Source organism: Mastigoproctus giganteus, chromosome 2 (genome assembly GCF_048544385.1).
Source record: "Mastigoproctus giganteus isolate SK-2022 chromosome 2, ASM4854438v1, whole genome shotgun sequence".
Lineage (NCBI taxonomy): Eukaryota > Metazoa > Arthropoda > Arachnida > Uropygi > Thelyphonidae > Mastigoproctus > Mastigoproctus giganteus.
Window position 1 is genome coordinate 22493716 of NC_143576.1, and position 20101 is coordinate 22513816.

The 20101-nt window shown below is 36.5% G+C and overlaps 1 protein-coding gene across 1 annotated transcript in view; it reads right to left on the reverse strand.

The window, feature by feature from the left end:
* Nucleotides 1-20101, reverse strand: part of Galk (N-acetylgalactosamine kinase) — a 75631-nt gene that overhangs the window by 42001 nt on the left and 13529 nt on the right. Inside the window, exon 2 of the mRNA XM_090390378.1 lies at nt 16099-16633. Within this exon, the coding sequence (XP_090246504.1) occupies nt 16099-16598 (500 nt within the window). The 5' untranslated portion in view covers nt 16599-16633. The remainder of the gene's footprint in view (nt 1-16098; nt 16634-20101) is intronic.

Sequence of the window (20101 nt, forward strand, 5' to 3'; positions counted from 1 at the left end):
ATCCTAAATGGGGAGTATTCAACAAAGAAATAGTGTTCAAGGCTTTTAACATCCACCTAAGTGGATGTTAGATGAACTACTGAGCCACAGGGCATAGAAGAAAAGTGCATGGAATGGATGCATATAAATTATCAGGTGATACAGAAGCCTATGGTAGATATAAATTAGTCTGTAATCAAGTCACGAAGGAGGTTAGGCAAGCTAAAGCAGATGAGAAGTCTCTGGCAAAGAAAAAGACTTCTATGCTTATATTAACCGTAGAAAGAAGGGGTAGAATCACATTGGGCCACTTCATGTCTAGGGATTAACTATTGATGACCATGCTCAGGTTGCAGACAAATTGAATAGGTATTTTGCATCTACATTCACACATGAGGAATTCTTTAGGGTAGGGGATACCATAAGTTTATCAAACTCTAATCAGGAGCTAAATGACTTTGTGATAACCAAAAGAAAAGTGGAGGAGAAATTGAGATGGAACATAAAAAAAAGGTACCTGGGTAGGATGGGGTCTATCCAATCATATTAAGGGAGGCAGCAAAGCTGGTAAATAAATCCTTAGCTATAATTAAGAGAACATCCTTGGATTCGGGGAAGATCCCTATGGACTGGAGATATGCAAATATATCCCCAAAATTCATAAAAGAGGATCAAAAGGGCAATATGAGCAATTACAGACATGTTAGCTTAATGTCTATTCCAGAGAAAATAATGAAATCACTGGAAAAGAAGTAATGCAGGACGATTTGGACAGGCATATGATTATACTGCAATCACAGCACGGATTTGTCATGGGACGGTCTCGGTCTAACCAATCTGATAGGTTACTATGATGCAGTGATCAAAGAACTAGATGCAAAAAATAATTTTACCATCATATACTTGAATTTCAGGAAGGCTTTTGATACTGTTGCACATAAGACTACTGTAGTGAAGCAATGTGGCATTAAGGGCAAGTTACTGCTATGGATTAAGGGATGGTTAAGGGGAAGCTCAAGGTGAACTAAATGGCGAGCTTTGAGAAGATGGATCCTGACAACGAACGATTCTTAAAAGTTAACAGAGGGGTGAATGATATTCTTGCTTGTTACAAAGAAATCTATGATGAAAAGAAAAAAAGCCATCATCCAGTCATCCATTAATATGTTCTTTCGTAAGGTTGAGCGGCCGACCACTTCTAAATCTCCACAGCCCTCAACCTCCGCAGCAGCATACTTATCAGCTGAAGATGTCGATTCTGGCAACGATGCTTGAGAGGTAAAACTTACTGATGTTATGCCTGTATCCTCTTTTTTTTTGTAATTTTTAAATTGCACGCTTTTGTCATTTTTCCTGTGCATGAGATAAAAAAAACTGAATAAATACAATATAACATTTCTTTTTTGATTCAATCAATTCAGCGAGCACAGTTGCAAGTGCTGCACAAGCATGGGGTAAATTCTGACACATGAAACTGGACTTATATAGCATTCCACGGAACACAACCCCTGCACTAGTCGGGAAGTTCCTGTACTTTCAAAACTTAATTTAAGTTTCATCTCCACTCAATATTATTATTACTACTACTGACAAATAATACAAGCAGGGTTATTTTTGGTTTTTTTGCTTTTCTTCTTATTTGGCAGAACTTGGCTTTCAGTCTTTTAAAGTTAATTAGGTTATTATTTGTGGGGAATTTGCAAAACAAATTCTATGCTCTGTATTTTTCCTGTTTAAGGTGTGTACAATCCTGATTCCACCAATAATTACTGTGTATGCATTTCTTGGCACAGATTTTAATATTTTAGAGGTAGTAGCTTGTAATATCTGACTGGTTATATGTTCGGTGATATTATCTATGGGCTGGGATTTGACTATTTCATCATCAAACTGGACATGAGAGGCATATTTGTTCCAGTATGCCCTGCAAAATTTCAAAGTGAAGTGACACAGTGTAGGAGAGTTTACTCATGTTTGGAGCTTGCAGAGAATCGGTAGGTGATCGCTACTTAGTGAGTTATCAAGAACAGCCCACTCCGTATTGGTATATATGGAGGGAAAACAGATTGAAATGTCTATTGCACTCATGGATCCTGTAGGAAAATGAATATAGGTAGGCTATACCTGTTCAAGAGGAGAAGTTGTGCCTATGCTCAAGAAGCGATTCTGTTAGTTTACCTCGCTTGTCAATTGTTAGAGATCTCCACAGCAGATGATGAACACTGACGTCTCCGAGCAAGTAGAATGGAGATGGTAGCTGGTCTATTAGATTTTCTAGGTCATCTGAAGAGAACGAGAAATTAAGAATAATATATACATTAGATTCTATTGTAAGAGTAATACCAATTACAGTGTGCACTGCCACTGCTTCAAAAGGAGTCTGAAGAGCAGTTTGGATGGAACATTGTTTCTAATCAGAACTGCCACTCCTCCATGGGCTGACGAATAAGTACTCCTATCTAGTCTGAAGACTAGAATTTTTAATGGTAGGACATGCTTGTGGATTTAAATAAAAGTTTTCTGTAGGCATATGCCCGCTTAATCACAATGGTCAAAAAGATCATATAAATCGTCTTTTGTATTACAAAAGCTTCTACAATTCCACTGAAGGATTCTTTCCATTACGTGATTTTGTTGGTTGTGTTTGTTTCTGACTGCTTTTTTATTGTAGCTTGCTTCTGTTGATCTACCTCTGCTTTGTCTTTCTTAGCAAAGGGACATGTCATATCCATCTCATCGGTCGCATGAAGCTCTAAAATTTTGTCATCCGATTCATTCTGTTCATCAGTATCCATTCCAGTGGTTGAAAGCAGTGGGCAGAGTTTTGCGGTTTCTGTTACTTTTGGTTTTTCTGTTGGAGGTACATCAGCTGGAATGGTAATTGGGGTATTACTGGCTTGTTCAGTTTTTTGCGGATGTGGAAAGCAAGGAAAGTGCTCAACTGGTGATAGATATATTTGGAGGAACTGTATCAACTGTTTGAATACCTACTGACTGAAAATGCTAAGCAGCTATAGCATACGTAAGCTTTGGCTCTATTTTGACTGTTTGTCTTCTCACCTCTGGGTGAGTGACTTTCTTCTAAACTTTATATTTCTGGATTTTTTCTCTTTGCTTCCATAGTTCACACATTTTGGAGAAACACGGAATGATTACCCTTCAATTTGGACAACGAGGATTGGTTCCAGTGCAATTAGATTGATTGTGCTCCTTTGATCCACAGTTAGGACATACTACCTTTCCTCAACCTGCAGTTTGTGAGTGTCCATATTTTTGGCACTTATAACACCTAATGGGGTTCAGGACGTAAGGATGAACATGGCAATGGAGATAGCCTATCAAAGCAGGCTATCTCCATTTCACCTATCTATTCCCTCCAAAGCTTTGTAAAATTCTTCCTTGAATTTATTTAGCATAGGCACATGATGCAAGAAAGAAAGCTTATATAGCATCAGCCAAAAAAAAAAAAAAAACACCCTTATTTGACCATCCACTCTCTCCAAATGTTTGTCAAGTTCTGACTTGAATCTATTTAAGCTATCAACTTCTAAAACGACAGATGGAAGTTTGTTCCAGCAATCAACCATCCGCTGGCTAGAGGCAAACTTCCGCAGATTTATCCTACAATCGTCTTTCCTCAATTTTAATTTATGCCCTCTCAAGCGATTATTCTGAGCAGAGGAAGAATCCCATCAGCACTGAGAATGCTCAAACCATTCAAGGCTTTATTCTCCAGAAACTGTAGAATAAAGCCTTGAATGGTTTGTCTCCAGAAACTGTAATTTGCAAAACTTAACTCTTTCTTCATAATAGCAACCCTTTGTTCCATTCACTAATCTTGTTGCCCTTTGTACTCCTTCCAACAGCTCTACATCCTTCTTAAAATGAGGCCTCCAGACCTGTATACAGTACTCAAGGTGTGGCCTGACCATTGCCTTATATAAAGGGTTATCACCTCCTTATCCCTGCTAGAAAAATTCCTGAATATCATTGATAAGACACCATGAGCTACTCTTGCAGACTGCCTGCACTGCTCAGAAAACTTCATATCTGCCTGCACAATTACCCCCAGGTCCTTTTCATTCTCTACCACTGTCAGTGTAGTACCCGAGTTGCTACGTTACTCTGGGGTTACTGCTTCCCATATGTAGTACTTTACATTTGTCAATGTTAAACTTCATTTGCCACCTCTCAGCCCATCTGCTCAACTTTTCTAAATCTTGCTGCAGCAGCATACTGTCATTAGTGTCATTAACAACCATGCCAAACTTCGTATCGTCTGCAAACTTGGACATTAAGCCTGATATACCATCAATATCATTTATAAATACAGAAAACAACAATGGACCCAACACTGAACCCTGAGGGGACTCCACTAATAACATTAGTCCAAGAAGAGCAGTGTCCATTGATTACCACTCTGTCTTCTCCCACTCAACTGTTCCTTTATCCATAGCAGCAATTTGCCTCCAATGCCACACTGCTCCAGCTCCAATTTGTGCAGCAGTCTTCCATGAGCAACAGTATCAAAGACCTTTCTAAGATCAAAATATATGACATCAAAGTTATTCTTTGCATCCAGTTCCTTTGCGACTACATCATAGTATCCAATCAAATTGGTCAGACAAGACTTCCCCTTAACAAACCCATGCTGTGTCTGAGCTATAACAGAAGTCTTGTCTAGATGATCCTGCAATGCTTCTTTAACCAGTGCCTCCATTAATTATCCTTGGAACAGAAGTTAAACTAAAAGTTGTATAATTACCTGTGTCTCCCTTTGATCCTCCTTTGTGAATTGGGTCACATTTGCACTTCTCCAGTCCATGGGTACCTCCCATAATGGCTAAGGGTTTGCTTACTTCCTTTGCCACCTCCTTTAATATAACTGGATAGATTCCATCCACCCCAGGTGCCTTGCTTATGTTTATCTTCAACAATTTCTCCTTCACTTTACTCTCAGTTATTACAAGATTATCTAGCTTGCTGCCAGAGTTTAATACACCTGTGGCATTCCCCTCCCTGAAAAACTCCTCATGTGTGAATGTAGATGCAAAATATTCATTCAGTTTGTTAGCCACCTGAGCAGGATCATCAATATTTGAACCATCGATATCAAGTGGACCAATCTGATTCATCCCCTTCTAGAGTTTACATAAGTAAAGAACTCTTTGCTGTTTTTCTTCACATCCTTTGCCAAAAAATTCTCGTAATCTGCCTTCGCCTGCCTAACCTCCTTTGTGACTTGGTTACAGACCAGCTTATATCTATCACAGGCTTCTGTGTCACCTGCTATTTTATATGTATCCCATTCATTTTACTTCTCTGTCACATGTCTAATTAGTTCATCTGACATCCAATTAGGCCTAAATCTTGAACAATATTTCTTAGTTGGTATGAAAAGCCTAGTAGCTTCCAAGATTAATTCTTTGAACGCTTCCCATTTTGAATTTTCTGTTGGTAACATCATCAGTTGGTCTCACTGTATAGAATTTAAATACTGTCTCAGACCACTGTAGTCACCTTTACGAAAGCAAAAACCCTTCCCTTTACCCTTGATGGTAGTTACTTCTTTAAGTAAATCCCACTTCAGCACACTGTGATCACTGCCACCTAGTGGTTCCTTTATCTGCAGATTCTTAATTCATGAAGAATCACTACTGATAATCAGATCAAGCCTATTACTCCCTGAAGTTGCCTCCCGAACATGGTGCTGTAGAAAACAATCATCCAATAAATCCTCGCTAGTGTGAGTGACCAACCCACAAATTCCAGTCAATCTCTGGGAAATTAAAATCCCCATTATAGACACTGATTTACTGGCTCACTATTTCTCTGCACAATTGCTCATTATACTCATCACATTCATGAGGCCTATAACACACACCTACTCTCAATTTTTCCTTTCCCAGTGCTTATGTGACACCAAAGAGACTTAACATTGCATTGTCCACCAACATCAATTGGACGCACTTCCTTAGATTTTATGTGTTTCCCACTAACAGCATAACCCCTCCTCTCTTCCTGTCCTGTCCATCCTTTCTGTACACATTGTCCCCAAATTCCAATTCTTCACTGTTTATGTCTGTGTGACACCACGTCTCTGATCTCCCAACAATATCTGCCTTTGATGTCTTGACTACCACTTCAAGCTCATCGAAGATGGAAGTTTGTTCTAGCAATCAACCACTAGCTGGCTAATGGCAAATGTGTACACATCTATTCTGCAACAGTCTTTCCTCAATTTGAATTTATACTCTCCAATTGCATAATCCAAGCAAGAGGAAGAATCCCATCAGCATCAATCCAATCACCTCACAGGTGCCTAGTCTCCAGGTGCTACAATTTGCAGAACTGAAGCCTTTCTCAGTAAGAGCACCCCTTTTTCTCCCCTGATCAATCTCATTGCCCTTCTCTATACTTGTTCCAGCAGCTCTGTATCCTTCCTAAAATGAGACCTCCAGACCTGTATGCAATGCTCAAGGTGTGGCCTGTAGCATTGCCTTATACAAAGGATTAATCAACTCCTTATCCCTGCTAGAAAAATTCCTGAATATCATTGACAAGACACCATGAACTGTCCTGGCAGTATGTCTGCACTGCTCAGAGAACTTCATTATTAGGAAAGTAAAAGTCACCACATGGGACATAATCTAAAATCATTTTGATTACTGCCATCTGTAGCTCAAATAATGGTAAATTTTTCAAAGACATCACTACACTTTTCTTTCTGTCTATTTTTTTAATAATGTTTGCTGTTTATGTTCAACCACTTCTATATTTTTTGTTATTTCACTATTGGGAAATGTTTTTTGAAAAAAATGCATCTGCATAATTAGCACAGCTCAAGGGAAGATTATGTTCTATGATAAACAATATCAATAAGCATTCAGCACATATGCAACTGCCATAGATAGTTTTGTGGGAGAGTATACAGGAGCAGTAATCCAAAACCTTGTTTAAGCAGACATCAGGCACCAGTATGACGAAATACATGCTATATACCAGTAGGCTTTAATGTTTAAATAATAAAATATTGTTATTTAGATAGGTTATTATATAATTTATAAATATTAAATTATTGCACTGAAAAGTTTGATTACTGTCTTTTATTAGCACTTGTGCTGCCACCAAAAATTCCAAATTTCAGGTAAGGCTAGTGGTGAGCTATAGTGGGCTCGCATGGGCTCATGAGAGTCCATTGTTATCAAAGTATGAATAGCATAAAGCTTAATGAGTGGTACTCATCTTAGATAAATCTGCTACATTACATGAAGTTAGGATGGAAGAATAATTTGAGGCTTGAGGTAGTTTAAAATAATTTAAAATGATTTAAAATTGTGAACACGGAATTGAGTCAATTTCAAACGGTACATTAAGACATTCTATAATTTATCTAAGTTCATTGTTATTTATTTTTTGAAAATTTGCAAGCCCATTGTTGAGACGATCATTTATTTTACAAAGGAAATCCTGAATGCAATTATTAAGTATCCATAGCCGAAACTACAGTGGGGCGAGCAGGGCCCCATTCCCTGCATTTTAATGGTGCAATCAATCAGTTATGTATTTTAAAATTGCTTCATTTTTGATTTAATTACAGTCCAACCTCTGTTTAACGAACTTCTTTATAGTGAATTTTTTTTTTTGAATTCTTCTTGGTAATTACATTTAAAATAGTTTTTTTTTTCCCCCCTGTTGAACGAAACTATTTTTTCGTTTAACGGAAAATTTTTTTTTCCATTGAACGAAGAAAAATTCCATGTAACAAATGGATTAGGAGAGAACTTTGTATGCATTGTTCTCACCTCTGGCCTTTAGGCAATTTAGATAATTAGAAATTGTGAATTAAGGGTGAAAAGGATTACCATTTCACAATGTTAGTGGTGTCTGTAAAACCTATGCATTCATATACTGAGAAGTCAATATGCTTTCCATAGCCAGTCAGAGGATTAAGATTCCCAAAATGGATAATAGCCTCTGGTCAACCTGTGTTGTGGTTCCCCTTCACTCCAACGAACAGGCATATGTTTTTCAGCCGACCGGGCTAGCCGAGTGGGTAAAGTACCTGCCCGGCAACCCAAAGGTCGCGGTTCGATTCCCGCCTCGGGCTTGGATCAAAGTACTGCAAAAACCTTGGGAGGTGCAATATGGCCACAGAAGCCGATGCGCCAACAACTACCAAATCAAAAAAAAAAAAAAAAAAAAAAAAAAAAATGTTTTCAGAGAAGTGAGTGATCCACACCTTCCAGTAAATTTTCCTGTCTATGTTTACATGGTCACAGTAGCTGAATATCCGCGTGATTCCGACATTTTGCATAATATTCAAAGAACTAGTGACAGTGGCAACATAAGGGGGGGGATTAAGGCAACTAAGGTATTTTATAAGCTTTATGAAGGTGAAATGTTGGCAGATTTTGAAACTTCGAGGCTTTCACTGTTTTTTTTTTTTTTTTTGGCGCATAGGCTTCTGTGGCCATAATGCACCTCCCAAGGTTTTTGCATTACTTTGATCCAAGCCCGAGGCGGGAATCGAACCCGTGACCTTTGGGTTGCCAGGCAGGCACTTTACCCACCTGGCTAGCCCGGTCGGCCTTTCACTGTGTAGAAAATGTTTGTTCTAAAATATAATGGCATACAGGCAATAATTAAAAAAAAAAAAAAAAAAAAAAAAAATTCACCAATCTCCAAAAAACCAGCTTGAATTAAGGACAATTGCTAAAGAACTTGATGTGGAAACTATTAAGATCGGTTGTGTGTTCTGGCCACGATGGGCAGCTTTCAGTTTGCAGATGCCAATTGTGGGTTAGAGAAATTATCCCGCTTTGTGCAAACATTTTGAATCAAGTTAAATATTCCAGATTATTAAATAGACTTTTAAATCTGGAATTTCTTAACCATTTAGCACTAATGATCAACATCCTGCAGGTGCTCTCTTACCTTTCAGAAGCTTTACAGAATCACAAAGGTAAAAGCCTATAAATTAATTATTCGAACTATCAATTTTTTTTTTTTTTTTTTGGTAGTTGTTGGCACATAGGCTTCTGTGGCCATAATGCACCTCGCAAAGTTTTTGCAGTACTTTGATCCAAGCCTGAGGCGGGAATCAAACCCGCAACCTTTGGGTTGCCAGGCAGGCACTTTACCCACCCGGCTAGCGAACTATCAATGCTATTGCTAATTTGAAATATTCTGAAGGAAATTATGAAACTAAAATTAAGAGCAGGCTAAGTGGAAAGAATCAAAATCGAAAGTAAAAAAAAAATTACCGTGACAAGTTATTAAATGCATTGTTTTATCCTTAAAGGATAAGTTATTAATGTAACAGGATGATTTTAAATTAAATAAAAATGATACCATTGAAAGAAATTTTAAAGATATGCTACCCGAAATAGTGGAATGTGAAAGAACTTTCGTCTCTGTGGCAAGGCGGTGAAAACTGAATAAGAAGTTTTCTGATCAAATATGAAATAAAAATTAATGATTTTACAGATTTTGTCGAAGACAGTTTATCTTTAAAATCGCGTGAAATTATCTTTCCAATTAAGAAAGCCAGAAAATATCTTTGAAATCACTGCAATTAACATTGATGAAGTTCAGTGAGCTTTCAGCATAATGAATAATATTGTGACAATTAAACATGTTACAGATAATGATCACCATAATCATTAAAGATTTAATTACCATCAGGGGTAAAGGAAAGGGTTTTTGCTTCCGTAAAGGTGTACTCACCTTTACGGAAGCAAAAACCCGACAGTTTTTAAATTCTGTACAGTGGGATAAACTGACAATGTTACCAACAGTAAATTCTAAGTGGGAAGCATTCAAGGAATTAATCGTGGAAGCTACTAAAAGTTTCATACCTATTAAGAAATATTGTTCAAGGTTTAGGCCTAAATGGTTATCTAATGAACTAATGAGACTCGTAACAGAGAAGAAAAATGCATGGGATGCATATAAATTATCAAGCGACTCAGAAGCCTATGGGAGATATAAGCTAGTCTGTAATCAGGTGACAAAGGAGGTTAGGCAGGCGAAGGCAGATTACGAGAAATCCTTGGCAAAAGATAAGAAAAACAGCAAGGATTTCTTTACTTATATAAACTCTCAAAGGAAGGGGATGAATCTGATTGGTCCACTTGACATCGATGGTTTGACTGTTGATGATCCTGCTCAGATAGCAAACAAACTGAATGAGTATTTTGCATCTACATTCACACATGAGGAATTATTAAGGTTTGAAAATGGCAGAAGGTTATCAAATTTTAGCAGGATACTTAATGATTTTGTAATAACTGAAAGCAAAGTGGAGGAGAAATTGTTGAAGTTAAACATAAGAAAAGCACCTTGGGTGGATGGGATCTATCCAGTTATATTAAAGGAGGCGGTAAAGCAACTAAGCAAACCCTTAGCCATAATTATAAGAGCGTCCTTGGACTCGGGGGAGGTTCCCACGGACTGGAGATGTGCTAATGTATCCCCAATTCACAAAGGGGGATCGAAGGGTGACACGAGTAATTACAGACCAGTTAGTTTAACTTCTGTTCCGGGTAAAATAATTGAGACACTGGTTAAAGATGCATTGCAGGATCATCTAGACAAGACTGCAGCAATAATTCAGACACAGCATGGGTTTGTTAAAGGAAAGTCTTGTCTGACAAATTTGATAGGATATTATGATGTGGTTACAAAGGAACTGGATGCAAAAAATAATTTTGATATCATATATTTGGATTTCAGGAAAGCTTTTGACACTGTTGCGCAGGGAAGACTATTGTACAAATTGGAGCAGAATGGTATTAAGGGTAAGTTGCTACAATGGATAAAAGGATGGTTAAGTGGGAGAAGACAGAAGGTGGTAATCAATGGGTGCTGCTCTTCTTGGACTAATGTTATTAGTGGAGTCCCACAGGGTTCGGTGTTAGGTCCACTGTTGTTTTGTACATTTATCAATGATATTGATGAAGGTATATCAGGCTTAAATGTCGAAGTTTGCAGATGATACAAAGGTTGGCAGGGTTGTTAATGACAGTAATGGCAGTGTGCTACTGCAACAGGATCTAGATAATTTGGGCAGATGGGCTAAGAAGTGGCAACTGAAGTTTAACCTTGACAAATGCAAAGTACTGCATATGGGTAGAAGTAACCCCAGAGAAACGTACCAACTGTGTGGTACTACACTTAAGGTGGTAGAAAATGAAAAAGACCTGGGAGTAATTGTGCAGTCAGATATGAAGTTTTCTGAGCAATGCAGACAGGCTGCCAGGGCAGGTCATGGGGTTTTGTCAATGATATATAGGAATTTTGCTAGCAGGGAAAAGAAAGTGATTATACCTCTGTATAAGGCAATGGTCAGGCCATGCCTTGAGTACTGCATACAGGTCTGGAGGCCTCATTTTAGGAAGGATGTAGATTTACTTGAGCGTGTAGAGAGAAGGGCAACAAGATTGGTGAGGGGAATGAAGGGATCCTCTTACCAAGAGAGGCTTAAGTTCTGGAAATTGCAGTGGCTGGAGACTAGGCACCTGCGCGGTGATCTGATTGAGGTATATAAGGCCTTGAATGGGTTGAGCACGCTGAATTCTGATGGGATCCTTCCACTTGTTCAGATTACGAACCTAAGGGGGCATAAATTCAAATTAAGAAAAGACAGATGTAGATTAGATGTGCGGAAATTTGCCTTTAGCCAGCGGGTGGTTAATTGCTGGAACAAACTTCCGTCTGTCGTTGTGGAAGTTGATAGGTTGAATAAATTTAAGGAGGAACTGGACAGGCATTTGGAGGGAATGGTGTGATTTTTTTTTTTTTTTTTTTGGCTGATGCTGCATAAGCTCATACACTTGCTTTCTTGCATCAAATGCCACTGCTACTACTACTACTACCATACATCTAAACTGAAAACCGTTGCTTCAATTTGATCCAGATCATTACATCAAATCATTCCTCTATAATCATTGTTCAGCTATTGAGCAAAGCAGAAGAATGACAAAAAATATTAATAAAGAAGTAAATTCTATATGGCAATTTTCAGAATAAATTCTTGAATATTTGTGTAATAATTTTTTTTCATGTAATCTGATTTTTGTGTACTTTTTTTAGAAAGTTTGTTTTTTATGTAATATTGTGGAATGTTTTGTGATAGTTCTTATGTTATTTGTGATATGGGAAATATTTCATATTATTTTTTATTAGCAATATTAAAATTTTATCATGAAAAAAAAAATGTATCCATTATATTTCCCTAATTGTTAAAAAAAAAGAAGAATAAAAAAAGTTGCATGTGCTTATGTGAAACATCCTTCGCGTTTCTTTTAGGTATTTTGATTTGTATATATTGATTAAAAAAATAAGAGCTTTCTTATTGTAAATATTTTATTGATCATTCACAAATTTTTATAATTTCTGGAAGACAAGATACAATGGATTTATGTGGAAAGAATCAAAATCGAAAGTAAAAAAAATTACCTCGTGACAAGTTATTAAATGCATATTAATAACTAAAGTAAGAGATGTATACTTGCGATTGCAACATATCTAAATGTCTCTGGAAAACAGCATCGATTGAAGTACCGATCTTGTAGTTGAAGTGATATATGCAGCTGTTAGGGCACCTAACAATGGAATGTAACAAAAATGCAAGACGAAAAAAAATTTTGCAATCATATACTTACTGCAGTAGTAACTTCAAGAAGCATGATTGTGATGTCATGCTATTCTAAAAAGTTAGAACTTCAGACACTGTCATATCCAGTTATCATCGTAAGGTGGGGCATGATGACCAGGTTTTCGATATCATCCCGATCACGAAAAATGACACATTCTAATCACAGTACTAGTAGTGTGAGTGCGGGAAGCACCTCTGGAAGAAGTCGCGGATGATGTCACTTCTGTGACCAATCAAATTTATTCGGTAGAAAGTCAGAAAAACTGCAAGCCTATTGTTAAAATATTCACAGGTCACCACTGGGTAAGGCTACAGTCACACCAGCTCCATCAGATAAATCGCCATTGTAACGTACACTGGGAGTATAAGACACAAGTTACAAGATAAATAGAGATAATCTACAATCTGTTTTTTGTGCCAAAACTGCAGTGGACATTAACTTCTTCACACTGAAATGCTATATTTTCGTATTTCTTTCTACATACTGCACAGAGTTTTTAAGCTTACTTGAAATTGAAAAATGACATCTACATACAATGCACTAAACAAATGGGTTACCTTTTCCAGCTTTTGTAATAAGCAGAAAATCTTGCATTTTTGTCTTCTTAAACTGGCAGTAGTATCATGTAGCTTAACAGGGTCTGCAGGAAAATATTTAATCTTAGTGATGGACTCTTTGGGGATTAGTAGCAGTTGTAAATTTTTGTACTTTCTTAATAGTCTTTAGTCTTGTATGGGCTAATTTTTTTTTCCATCTGTATTACTATTCACTTTGTGTAAGCTGGAAGGGTCTCAGAGGGTACGCAATAACGTTTACATTACTCCACTGTGTCCAGCTAAGTACAGTTCGTCATGCAGTAAAAGACTGCTTTCCATTACAATGGAAATGTTTTCTGCTATCCACAAGCTGCTCAAAGCACATCGCTCACGTATTCAAATATTAACACTGAAAAAAAAAAAAAAAAAACCTGGTAGAGTATGTATTTACCTCCAGTTCATTTGCATCCTGGCAGTGTATCACAAGTTTCCTACATTGTGAAAAAAGCCCAGGATGTTATTCTGACGTGTTGTGTGCATCATAGTGAAAAAAACTGATGCTTAAACAGGAAGGAAGGGGAAAAGACACTGATTGCCACATTTTGTAATTTTACGAAAGGGAAAAGTGAGTGACACAGTTTGAGTTATGTACTACATATGATGTCAGCTGGAATACTAAACACTGGTCATGTGACTTTTCTTCTATACTAAATTTAACAGACAATTTTCAAGTGACATGCAAACCGGCTTGTATATCGTATTCAATACATATAATACACATGCAAAGTAGGCTATTTATAGAAAAATAAAAATGATTACAATAAAAGAATGGTACATGATGCAATATATTCTCATTATTTTTGTATTTCAGTCATGCAGAATTTATGCAGTGCATGTCACAAACCCACTGGGGAAAAAGGGATATAAAATGTTACTATTTCATATTTATAATATTTGTTACATACACAGAATTAACAGGAATATATTTTCCCATGGAAATAAGTTTTTTTTTTTTCATTAGTTATTGGCGCGTCGGCTTCAGTGGCCATAATGCACCTCCCAAAGTTTTTGCATTTTACTATGATCCTAGCCCGAGGCGGGATTCGAACCCACCACCTTTGGGTTGCCAGGCAGGCACTTTACCCACCTGGCTAGCCCGGTTGGCATGGAAATAAGTAACTTGAAGTGTTTTGGTAAATATTGCCTTATTTTGTTGTGTTGGAATAATGCCAAAGTTTCAAGCAATGAATGCCTCCATAAGCTTAAATTTAACATAGATTAACTGTTCCATGTTTCTATTTTATGCTACCAATATTTTTATGAAAATTAAGTTTAATTAATAAGCTTTTTTCATTAAAACTAATAGAGTATTTTTAGCAGCCAGAAATTCACATTTACAAAATTAATTATTGTAAAAAAATTAATAAGCATAACAATCTACTGGTAAAAGGTCAAGCATTAGTACACAATTCAAAAAAACCAAATACTTTTATTTTTTCAAATATTAAAATCTGGTGCCTGTCATGCTATGAAACATCACTCGTGTTATAGTGAGGTGAGTATGGGATTAAACATCACACTGCATTTCTTTACCATGTTACGGGACAATATTAAATCAAATTTAGCATCACAACACAACACAAAATTTAGCAGTTTTTCTGAGCCATCCATATTCAATTTAACCAGAATGGTTACTCTTTATTTACTATTTTTCCCATTGCTACAACATTCACCTTTAAAAGAAAATATTTTGTTTGGCATGCACTTAAAAAAAAAAAAAAAAAAAGTTTCATCAATGTCAAAAAAATTTTTTTGGTTCAAAGTTCATTAGTTGATATTGAAAACCATTAATCAACTGCTTGCTGCTTATTCATCCACTGAGGCACTATCACCACGCACACCCCTGTCTAAACAAAATGTTATTCCTTTCTTTAAATCCTGTTGGCTAATCCGAACTTGCTTTAAAATTAAAGCAAGTTCAGATTGGCTAATAAACCCAACTTTTTCGCAAAATCCTTTGCTCTTCTGCCCTCATAAATGGGATGTTTTAGTCATAAATGGGATGTTTAAGCCACATACAGGCATGTTTGCCAGTGACACATTCAACAATAAAAGGAACTTTTATTATGATCACTAACACCAACTGGTAGCAAAGTAAGAAATATCTCTTTAATTCAAAGTAAACTTTGAATTAAAGAGATATTTCTTACTCATCTATATATTACATGGAATAGGAGGTTCAAAGGGCAGAAACAAAATTTGAAATAACCAATATTTAAAGTTAAGCGATTTTGAATTATTCAAGCTCTACAGTAGATAATTTAATTCTGATATGCATACACTGATTATGAAATTGCAAATTGAAATACTGAACTGATGCTATAATGTAGTGGTAATGCCATTATTTGCAATAGTATATTACATGCTCATTTACAATGTGAGTTCAGTTAATTGGTAAAATTTGGATATCTTATTATCAATCTATCACGGTGCCAGCATAGTAAAATTTAAGCCAATAAAATAAATGAAATACCCGAGGATGCTTTGTTCATCCTACATGAACATTTCTCCAATGAGTAATGAAGGGGTATTTATGTAGAATGAAGCAACTTACATGGCAACTGCCCCATTTATCATTAGTATGAAAACGTTAGCTTAAATTTTACTACATAATAGTACTCTGATAGATTAATAATAAGATATATTAAAAATCTGACCAATAAATTAAAGAGACATGCACACATGTATATGAAAAGTAAAGTAGTTTCTATTAAATGCAGAAAGGCCAACAGTATTCAATTATGCTTTTAACTGATGCCTATAAAATGACTAAGGTAACAAGTGCCAAATAGGCTAGTTCTTAAGGATAACAACCTCTTTATAATGACTGATATGCTGTACACTAAATGTTTAATACTCACCCATATGCACATACAGCTGACAAAGCAGCAGCACAAACTAAGGCACTAGAACTAGAAAGTCCTGAAGATGGTGGTATTGTTCCTTTTACTGCGATATCCAAACCTTTTAATGATAAAGGATCTATCTTATTCTGATCCAGTATTCCACGAACTCCACAAAGAACATAATGATACCATTTTGGATTAGACTTGTCAATCTTTAGAAGATCTACACTAGTTGAAAAGTCCTCATATTGATCATGATCTGTATTGGTTAAGCTTAGTTTGTTAGCATTATTTACTGCTATAGCCATAGATATGGTTTGCTCAATTGCCATAGGAAATACAGAATAACCACAATAATCAATGTGTTCTCCTATTAAATTTACTCTTCCTGGAACACATACATAAAATGATGGAGGATGACCAAATGTCTGTCTGAAGTGCTTTTCTAGTGATGCATATTCTTTCTGTTTCTCTGGAAAGTCAGACAAATATAGAGTAGCTACTTTTTGTGCCATATCAATGTCAAAGTTGTTTTCCAAAAAAGTCAGCACTAAAAAAAAAAGAAAAAAAAAGAAGTTAATTAAATATACTAATACAGAAATTTTTTAAGTGTAATAGCAACTAATGAATTGTGATTTCCTTTAATTTAAAACATCTATGCATTTTACTTTACATGGGCACCCACAAGTAGGAAAGCTGCAGCAAAAAATGCACAGCCCATTGTTAACTTTGGCATATCAATGTATGAATTCAAAATAAATTTTAACTCTTCTGGCTTCTGCTATCTGGAAAATAAATTGAAATTTATTTAATGTATTTTAAATACATTTATTATGCAGCATCAGCTTATAAAAAAAAACAAAAAAACTACCACACTCATCTTTCTACCTAATACTTCCTTAAATTTTTCCAACTTTATTCAATCCATTTAAATCCTCAATCAGGTCTCCCACAGGTGCCTAGTTTCCAAATGCTGCAATTTACAGAACTGAGGTCTTCATAAGAATAAAATCCTTTCTTGTCCTTGACTAATCTTGTTGCTCTTCTCCCCACTAACAGATCCACATCCTTCTTGAAGTTAGGTTTGTATGTAATACTCAATACCCAGCCTAATCATTGCTTTATACAACTAAATAATCACCTCCTGTCCCTGCTGGCAAAATTTCTGTATATAACTTGACAGAACCCCATGTGCTGTCCTAGCAGCCTCTCGGCACTGCTCAGAGAATTTTGTGCCGGACTGCAAAATTAGCCCTAGGTCTCTTTCAATTCTCCACAACCTTTTTTATGGAGAATGAAACTGCTATGTTATTCTGGGATTTTTGTCACCAATATACAGCATCTTGCTTTTATCAACATTAAATCTCAACTGCCATTTCTCAGTCTCTGTCCAATTTATAGTGTTGCAGTAGTATGGCTTGATCCTGTCGTCAGCCACCTGTCAACCTTTGTATCATCTGCAAACTTGCAGAATAAGCTTGATATGCCTTCATCAATGTCATTCAGAAATATTGAGAACATCACTGACCCTGAGAGACTCCATTAGTCCAAAGAAGAGCAATATCCATTTATAACCACCCTCTGTCTTCTGCAACTCAACCATTCTTATATTCACAGCAGTAATCTGCCGTCACTACCATACTGTTCCAATCTGTACAGCAGTCTTTCAGGTGAAAAGTGTCAAAAAAAAAAAAAAAAAAAACTTTTAACAAGTCTACAATTTTATTTTTTGAACCCAGTTTCTTCTGTTACTAGGTCATAATAACTAATCAAATTGGTCAGATAAGATCTACTCTTAAATCCATGATGTGATTTCTGCATGACCATCAAAAGTAATGCAGGACCATCCTTTTAAGACAACCCTGCAATACTTCTACTATTGACTCCATTATTTTCTCTGGGACAGAAGTCAAGCTTACAGGTCTATAACTGCTCAGGTTGCCCTTTGATCCCTTTTTATGAATAAGATACAGATTTGCACATTTCCAATCTACAGTAATCTCCACTGAATCCAAAGATGCTCTCAGAATTATGGCCAAGGGTTCACACTTACCTCTTTTACTCCTGCTTTTAACTTGAATAGATCCCATCAGTCCCTGGTACCTTATTTACTTTTAACTTCAGCAATTTTTTTCCATATTCTTCTCAATTATAACAAAATCATTTAACTCCCAGTTACAATTTGGTATACTTCTAGTGTTCTCATCACTAAACTTCTTCATGCCTGAATGTAGATATAAAATATTTAGTTTGTCAGGGTCATCAATAGCTATACCATTCATTCATAAGTAAGGAAATGTTGTTAGGTAACACTATAAGAAATATCTTAGTGTTACCTAAGCAAAGAATTCAAGATCTGCTATTGCAGATCTTGAGAAGTCTTTTCTTTGCATTCTTAGCCAGAGACTTCTCAAGATCTGCATTAGCTTGCCCATCCTGCATTCCTGTATTCCCTTTAAATTTATAATCATTACATGCATTATTGTTCTCTGCCACTAGTCTCACTAGTTCACCTGACATCCACATAGGTCTAAACCTGGAACAATCTCTTAGTTGGTATAAAAAGCTTTGTAGATTCTATAATCACTTCCCTAAATGCTTCCCATTTAACAATTTGCAGTTTGTAATGGCCATAAGTTCATCACACTAAAATAATCTTAAATAATGCTAAGACCTCTGCAGTCATCTTTATGGAAACAATAATTCCTTGTAATAAAAAAGTGGTGGGTATAGTGGGCTCGCATGGGCTCATGAGAGCCCATTGTTATTTTTTTTGAAAAAAATTGAGCCCTTTGTTGAGACAATCATTTATTTTACAAATGAAATCCTGAATGCAATTATTGAGTATCCAGAGCAAAATCTGTGGTGGGGCGAGCAGAGGCAATCCCCAGCATTTTAATGGTGCAATCGATCAGTTATGTATTTTAAAATTGATTCACTTTCCATATAACGAACAGATTACGAGAGACAGCTTTGTATGCATTGTTCTCACCTCTAGCCTCTAGGCAATTTAGGTAATTAGAAAGCGCAAATTAAGTGAAAGGGATTACCGTTTCACAATGTTAGTTGTGTCCCTAAAAACCTATGCAGTTACATACCGAGAAGTCATGCTAGTCAATATGCTTTCCATAGCCAGTCAGAGAATTAAGAAGATTCCTGACACAGATAATAGCCTCTGGTCAACCTGTGTTGTGGTTCCCCTTTACTCCGACAAACAGGCATGTTTTTTGGAGAAGTGAGTGATTCACGCCTTCCAGTGAATTTCTCCTGTCTATGTTTACATGGTCACAGTTTATGATTATCCGTGATTCCGACATTTTGCACAGTATTCAAAGAACTAGTGACAGTAGCAACATGGAGGTGGGGGGGGGGTTGAGGCAACTAAGATATATAAACTTTAAGAAGATGAAATTTTGGCAGATTTTGAAATTTCATCGAGGCTTTCATTGTGTAGAAATGTTCTAAAATATAATGGCATACAGGCAATAATAATAAAAAAAAAGCTGTATGCATTATATCACCAATTTCCAAAATGCCAGTGCAAATTAAGGTCAATTGCTAAAGTTGTTGTTGTTTGGTTTTTAGGAGCATTAGCAACTAAGGCCATATTGCTCTGGGATATGCGGTGGTCATTCCCTGACCTTTCCACATCCTCCGTATTTGGTAGTGACGGGCTCGAACCCCGGTCTAATCAAGAAGCACGTGCTACGCACTGCTGCTGCTGCTCCTTCCCACCTGGCTACGGAGGCGCCAATTGCTAAAGAACTTGATTTGGAAACTAAAGTTTAGTCGTATGTTCGGGCCACAATGGGCAGCTTGTAGCTTGCGGACTGCAATTGTGGGTGGAGAAATTATCCCGTTTTGTGCAAACATTTTGAATCTGAAGTTAAATGTTCCTGATTATTAAATCAACTTTTAAATCTGGAATTTCTTAACCATTTAGTACTAATGATCGACATCCTGCAGGAGCTCTCTTACCTTTCAGAAGCTTTACAGATTCACTATGGTAAAAGCAGAT